The sequence below is a fragment of the Camelus ferus genome, chromosome 25 (genome assembly GCF_009834535.1).
Source record: "Camelus ferus isolate YT-003-E chromosome 25, BCGSAC_Cfer_1.0, whole genome shotgun sequence".
NCBI lineage: Eukaryota > Metazoa > Chordata > Mammalia > Artiodactyla > Camelidae > Camelus > Camelus ferus.
This window is the reverse complement of record NC_045720.1, coordinates 6,353,893-6,361,519: the sequence shown is the minus strand read 5'-3', so window position 1 is coordinate 6,361,519 and position 7,627 is coordinate 6,353,893. Positions and strand designations below refer to the sequence as shown.

At 52.6% G+C, this 7,627-nt stretch overlaps 1 protein-coding gene across 4 annotated transcripts in view; it reads right to left on the bottom strand.

The window, feature by feature from the left end:
- Positions 1-2,192: 2,192 nt before the first annotated feature.
- The window catches only part of ZFAT (zinc finger and AT-hook domain containing), a 137,564-nt gene continuing 132,129 nt past the window's right edge, over positions 2,193-7,627 (bottom strand). For all 4 annotated transcript variants that reach the window (XM_032467923.1, XM_032467926.1, XM_032467924.1 and 1 more), the window contains one exon: positions 2,193-3,142. In XM_032467923.1, the coding sequence (XP_032323814.1) occupies positions 2,903-3,142 (240 nt within the window). In that variant the 3' untranslated portion in view covers positions 2,193-2,902. The remainder of the gene's footprint in view (positions 3,143-7,627) is intronic.

The window sequence follows — 7,627 nt, the reverse complement described above, 5'->3', positions numbered from 1 at the left end:
AGAAGAAAATATAAGCAGTACACTCTTTGACATCAGTCATAGCAATATTTTTTTTGATACGTCTTCTCAGACAAGGGAAACAAATTAAAAAATAAACACATGGGAATACATCAAACTAAAAAGCTTTTGCACAGCAAAGGAAATCATCAACAAAATGAAAATGCCAGCTACTGTATGGGAGAAAATATTTGCAAACAATATACCAGATAAGGAGTTAATATCCAAAATATACAAAGAACTCATACAACTCAACATCAAAAAAATAAACAATGCAATTAAAAAATGGGCTGAGGATCTGAATAGGCATTTTTCTAAAAAAGACATACAGATGGCCAACAGATATGTGGGAAGATGCTCAACATCACTAATTATCAGAGAAATGCAAACAAAAACCACTGGGATATTGTCTCAAACCTGTCAGAATGGCTATTATCAAAAAGCCAAAAAATAACAAGTATTGGTGAGGATGTGGAGAAAAGGGACCCCTTGTGCACTGTTGGTGGGAATGTAAATTGGTGCAGCCAATATGAAAAACTGTATCCTGGTTCCCCCCAAATTAAAAATAGAACCACCATATAATCCAGCAATTCCCCTTCTAGGTATTTTTCAGAAAAACAAAGCAAAAATAAAAACACTAATTCAAAAAGATACATGCACCCTGATGTTCATAGCAGCATTATTCATATATGACAATATGCCAGCATATGCCAACATATGGCAGCAACCTAAGTGCTGCCCATCTATAGATGACTGGATAAAGAAGATGTGATTATATATATGTGTACACACATATATACACACATACACAATAGAACATTACTCAGCCATAAAAAAGAATGAAATCTTTCCATTTGTGACAACATAGATGGACACAGAGGGTATTATGCTAAGTGCAATAAGTCAGACAGAGAAAGACAAATAACATATGATTTCACTTGTATGCAGAATCTAAAAAACAAAACAAATGAACAATCATAACAAAACAGAAACAGAGTCACAGATACAGAAAACAAACCAGTGGTTGCCAAAGGGGAGTGGGGTAGGGGGATGAGTGAAACAAGTGAGGGAGATTAAGAGGTACAAACTTCCAGCAGCAAAATACCTGAGTCGGGGATGAAATGTACAGGATGGGATGTAGTCAACAACTATGGCGTAACTGTATGATGACAGGTAATAATTAGACTTACTGTGGTGATCACTTTGTAATGTATAAAAATATTCAATCACTACGCTGTGCACGTGGAACTAATGAAGGGTCACAGGTCAATTACACATTAAAAAACAAACTCATGACATACAGGCTTTTTAACACTAAGAGAAAAAAAATCCATCACTTTGTTGTACTATTTACCCTTACCAAGATTGGTAACAATCCATCACCTTTACTAGAAAAATAACTCAGACTTCATGCTTTACTAAAAACAGGTCAATAATGTCTTCCTTGCAAACAAAAGACAGCAAACCATTGTAGGATTAAAAGTAATTCTCAAGCTTTTTCTTCATCGGTTTCTGAATAAAAAGTTTTGCCAGTGTTCCAATGCCCGAATAGCATCAAGAAATTTGTTTTAGATGAACAAGTTTTGTGAGCCACCCCAGGTAATATAGGTTATTTCATTGTCTAGTCTAGAAATGTGAAATTCTAAAACCATGGGGCAATCGTTTGGTATTTTACACCTTAAAATGATGGTTTATTCAAACAATTGGTTAGAATCACTATAAATTAAATAAAATTTCATTTGATAGAAAAAAATCTTGACCTCGAGTGGGATGGTAGGTGATGATGTTGAGAGATCCCGGGGCTGGACAGGGCGCAGCAGGACTCGCCTCGACGCCCCCATAGAGCTGTCAGGGAGCAGAGGCGCAAAGAGGTATGGGATTTATCACGAGCACCTGGACTGAAACCTCAGTCAGACAGGAGAGCATCTGGAAGGCTTCTGACTGCCAGTTCCCTGCTCCTCCTAAGGTGGTAGGGGCTGCCGCCACGTCTCAGATGCAGCAAATCAAATGCCAGGTGCAGGGAGACAGAGGGTAAGACCACTCACCTCAAACAGTGGCCCAAAGCAAGGCTCACGCTCTAGAGGGAGAACGAGCATCATCACTGCATTTTAAGGGCCGCGGTCTCAGGGAGGGTGGTTCGGGGTGGAGCCCAAATCCAAGATTTCGATTCAGGAAAGCTAACGGAGGAGCGGAAGTACTCAGGCAGAGAGTGTTTTTATTCTACCCACCTCACCTCCTTAGAGTGGGAGGTGAACAGTAAAAAGTGCATTTATTTAAAAAGCAAAAGAATTCCAAGACAGTAAGCCGAGCCCCCACCTGTGATGGGAGTGGGCAGATCATCAAGTCGTGGTTACTTCACATGATCCTGGACAAGTGCCTCTGATGCCTGAGGGGGAGACCTCTGTAGCTAACCCCTCCCCTCTTTTCTCTCATCGGTGATTCAGAACCATAAGGTCACTTTCTCTGATGGCTGTCTCCCATGCACCAGGCTGCAGGGCAGTCCCAGACGAAGGTTCGGCACCTAGATGGGGGTCAGGGAGCTGGGGCCGTGATTCAGGGATGATGCTGTTGGGGACTTGGGGGCCTCCGTTCGAATGTGAGGCAAAAGGGCTACACAGTGTGGGCCATGTCTGGGGAGCTGATGCAGAAGTCTTCCTGGAAGCAGATGATACGGGGGAAGGGGGTGTGTGTCTGGTGGGGGTGGGGATCCTGTATTGCTGGTGATGCTGATGGCCTTGCCCACCCAAAGCAGGACAAGGAGAGCCCCATCTGGCCGCCGGGGTAGTGCGCGCAGAGGAGAGCACCACGGAGAGCACCGCTCGGTGGCCTCCCCGCCCTGGGTGTCCCGGCTGCCCTGAGGAGCCTGGCAGCCCCACCTGTGCCTTCGTCTGCCGCTGTGTGTCCTCTACGGCTCCTGGACTGGCGGCCCCACGGCCGGCTCCCCCACGGGCTGCACGGCCTCTTGCACGTAGACGATGAACTCCGAGGCCTCCCCGCCCTGCGTGTAGACAGTTACCGTCTCGATGCCCTCCACGTCGTCGGAGGACACCACCAGGTGATGCTGCTCGGCCAGCCCCACAGAGGCCTGCTGGAGGGTCTCCTGGATCATGACCGTGTGGTTGGAGCTGGGCTCCTCGTCGGTGACCTGTGGGAGGGCGAGAGAGAGGTCACACGGGCCCCACCTCCAGGCCCGACCGTGACAGCAGAGTCACAGCTACTGCCTACAAAGCGCCTCATCCGATCCAGGAGCCTGTCCTCGCTGCACAGGCATCTCAGCCGCGCTCCGGCTGCTCTCACCCCGGCTCGTGGAGGAGGGGAGTGAAGCTCACGACTGCAAAGCTGCAAGGCCAGGGGCCCCCGCGGTGGCTAACGGGGCTCAAGTTTACCCCCAAAGCCCAGGCTCTTCTCCTGACACCAAGCTGCCTCCCCACAACCGTGTTGTGGGTTGAGGGGAGAAAGGGGGTGCTCCTGGAAACCCACAGCCGGCGCACTGGGTGGTGAGTGGGGACTACTTTACGTGGGGTTACCTATCTCCCCACACCCGCTGGGAGCTCAGCTCTCCGTGTGAAGGTCGGCACCACACTAGGCAGGAACGGATGCCCTTGTAAGACTGCTTTTCCCCAGGGGTTCTCCGTCAACACTGCTGCCTCAGACTTTCAGAGGGGCGCCTGCTGATAGAAACTCGCTGCCCCAGGGCTGGGCGGGAGAGTCTCAGAGCATCTGTCAGCGGAGGGAGCCTGCTGGGCTGGCCTTTCTCTGCAGCTCCAAGGCAGATTCCAGACAAGGCCACACTCCAGCTGGCACCAGAGCCCCAGGTCCCTGACTCTGGGTTCTGTTCTGTTTTACAACTGCCTTGGATCTCGAGAGGAGAAATCACAGAAGTAAGGTGGGGAAGATTTAGAAAGAGCTGAGACCCTAAGATCTGTGAAGATGACTGAAGGGTCAGAAAGCCAGCCCAGGGGGAAGGCAAAGGGGCCTGGAATTGCTGAGCTGGGGGACGAGAGAGCCCTCGGACGTGGGGAGGGATGTCAGAGAGACAGGCCTTTCCAAGGGGGTCTGAGTGGCGAGGTGGAACGTGAGCGTTGGTCGGGGTGAACTCAAGTCCAGGGACTGTCCTCAGCTGGTGTCATGTGGCAGAGACTGAAGAGATTACGTGCCACAGATCAAAAGGGCTAAATTATTACTCTTTACGCACCCCAATCAGCTTATGGCTGGCTGTGCAGCTCTCAACCGTTTTCTTTGTTCAAAATGATCACTCTAGTAGTTTAATCTATTAGCACAGGCTTAAAATTGTCCTCACAGTGGAAATAATATGGCTTCACGGCGTCATCATCCCCTGAGATGGGTACTCTGCTTTCCCCAAATGCTCTAACACATCTTCCAGATAAATTATCAGCAGCACAGAGAGCTTAATGGGAAACCTTAACCCACAGGACTCTGCAAATTATTCTCTAAATCAGGCTCTGAGTTCTGCGGTCCTGCCCACCTCAAGCGTTCCAGAACCCTTGACTGGAAGGCTTGTCGGACCCAGGCACGCTGTGGTCTCTCTTCACGCTGAAGGGCAGCTTCCCAGCAAGACCCCAGCCCCTCCACGGGCTCCGCGAGCCCTCCCGCACCACTCGCCAGGCAAACGCCGACGGGCCCTGGGCTGTGGGCCAGTGCACCGGCCTCACTGGTCCCGCCTTTTCCGTGCTCTCCCCCCGGCCCCCGTCCAGCTTTCTCCCCCTTCTCCAGGTCCCCCGCACCACTTTCTGGGTAAAAACTGTTCCTAGCAGGTTGTGCTTTCTCCCTCCCAAGATTCAAGAAACTCCCCAGAAGCGCCCCAGCTGGGGGAGCCCCCCTTAAGGAAGAGGGGTTCCCCGTGCTCACACAGGGTACCCAGAGCCCCTGCAGGGCCCTCTGCCCGGTCCTGTGTTACAGCCCGTCTCTGCCCCGGTCTCCCTGCTAAACCGACCACCTCTGGAGAGCGAGGACGAGCCCCTCCGTCCCAGCGCAGCGCCTGGTCTCCGCAGGCCCGCCAGGGGCACTGGTGTACCCCTCGCACTATTCCCCGGTAGAGCCTGGAAGTGCTGACAGAACACTGGGCAGCCTCCCCCGCTCCAGCCTGGCTGCTGCGTCCTTGTTTCAGTCTCAGACAAACCCATCCAGCTGACGTGGAGGCAGGGAGGAGGCAAGCTGTCCACAGAGAGGCCCCTTTGGCTCCAAAAGTCCTAAAGGTCCATCCTCATATTATACAGGAGAGGCGCGGTGCTCAGACAGGAAAGAATCCAGAGGCCGGACCTTCTGACTTTTGGTCTGAGAACTCCCCAGGGCACGGCTTCAGGCCACCTAACCTGCGCCTGTATCCCTCTCTCCCCTCCTCATGCTTCCTTCACACTCCTTCCATTTGCGTCTTGTGACACTCCTGCTCCCTTGTGTTACTGTCACATCCCACAGTGACTGTAACAGGTGGGCCCTCGGCAGTTAGCAGAGTGTTCTCAGGTCCCTTAGCTCATTTAATTCTCCAGCAGCCCCGTGAGGAAGGCCAGGTGGGGCGGACTGCAACCCATCTTTTTGAGAAGTGGTGGTTCAGAGAGTTCATGAGACCCTACTGCTAATAGCAGGTGATTCTGGAATCTGAAGCCAGGTAAGACCCTCCGAGGCCTCCAGTTTTTCTCACTCCCTCTGTTTAATAGTCGGTGGTCTCCTGTAACCGCCAAGATGACGGGCCCACACCCCCCTGGTGTGAGGGACGAGATCTCTCTGCCCTGGCCCCGCCCGCCCCCTCCCTCTGCTCTCATCTTCGGTTTCTGAGGGCACACGTGCTCTCTCTTGCCCCTGAATTTCTGCCCTTGCTGCTCCACCTGCCTGAAGCCCCCACCCATCACCTTTCCCTGGAGAACACGGGCCGAGCCCTCTCGTCCAGGGAGCCCTATGCGCCCTGAGCTACCCAGCCCAGAGACCCCACTCAGAGCCTGGAGACAGCAGGCAGCCCACAGTGAACCCCCGCTTCCTGGATGAGTCCCCAGGGTAGAGAGTGCAGACTGAAGTCTCCTAAGAAACATGCTAACCTTACCCAAAACCACAAATAAAGCTGGCTGGACGCACAGGTGCCAGTTAGACGGTACTGGTCACTGGGAGAAGCCACGGGCAGTGACCCCCCAGAAGCCCGTGTCTCTCAGACACGTGAGGTCACTGAGGGCAGCCACCACAGCCTCCGTGCACCCTCCATGGCACTAAAGGTTCTGTTCTCGGTACAGAACCAGGGCCGGGGCCCTTGTCCTGGTTCAGGTACCGCCATGCCCGTGGCTACAGGCGCCGCCAGGTGTCACAGTGCCCCCCTGACCAAGGCGGCTAAGGGGCAGTTGGGACGTGAATGGGGTCGGCCTGAATCCCAGCCTGTGCGCCTCTGCTCCATGACACCACCTCGCAAATACACAGAGGGTCACGTCATCCCAGACACAGAAGCTGAGCGCCTACCACGTGCCCTAAAAACTTGGTGGTGAAAAGGCAGCACATAACTGCAAAGGCCCTACTGTGTATCCCACACTTGGCACCAGCCCCTCCGGTGTCCGCGCCCGGCCAGACCCCGCATGCCTGGAGCCGCCGCCTGGGCTCAGCGCCCTCCCGGCCTCCGTGGTCCTCTCCCCAGAGAGCCTGTCCTGCCGCGGGGCTCCTCCTGTGACCTGCCCCGCTCAGAGCCCATCCCGGGTTGGATTGTCCCTCTGCTCCTCCCTCACTCCCTTCAGGCTCCTGCTCCAGAGTCACTACATCCAACGGGACCTCCCTGAGCCCCGAGCAGAAGCAGCCACCTTGGGCACCCGCTGGTCTCTCCTGCCCGCTGCACTGTTGCCCCTTGAAGTTGTATCACCTGTTTATCGATCTGCTCATCATTGTGAGCTACATGAAGGCAGGGACCCGGGCCGTGTTTATGCCACTTTATTTCCAGCACCTATGATATGGCCTGGCACAAGGAGAGTGTCCAGCAAGTCCCCCCCGACAGATGGCGCGTCTGGTACCACGCTCACCAGCACGAAGGGGGCATTGGCACTCTCCGTGGGCGTCTGTGTGCTGCGCGACCACAGGCCGTTTTTCTCTTCTTTCTAAACTTTTTCTGTTGCCTAAGTTTTCACATAATATAATCCTTTAATATTTGGGGGAAATGAAGCAAAAAGTAAGATAGGAAAAAAGAAAAGGGAAGAAGAAAAAGGCAGAGTTGCTTCTTCCAAATGCCACGAGGTGTTCCGGCTGAGAAAACATTTTCTCCCAAAAGCACAGGAAGGCCACCAGCCCTGTGCTGGGCACGGAGGGGGCGCTTTAAAAAACTGCAGAAAAACTGAACTCTCTGGGGGAAGTGGGGAGCATGACTCAGTGGTAGAGCGCATGCTTAGCATGCATGAGGTTCTGGGTTCAATCCCCAGTACTGCCATTAAAAAATAAATTTAAAAAATTAAAAAAGATTGAAAATGTCTAAATCATGAAAAATTAAAAAAAAAAAAAAAAAGAACTTTCCAGAGCAGCCCTTTGGTGGGGAGGGGAGAGGAGGGCGGGCACTCAGCCTACACCAGCAGGAAATGAGGGAGGAGGTTCTAAGCCAGGATTTTCCTCTGTGTTTGGCACCAGCAGGAATGAGAGCGCGTCGCTGTGGGCA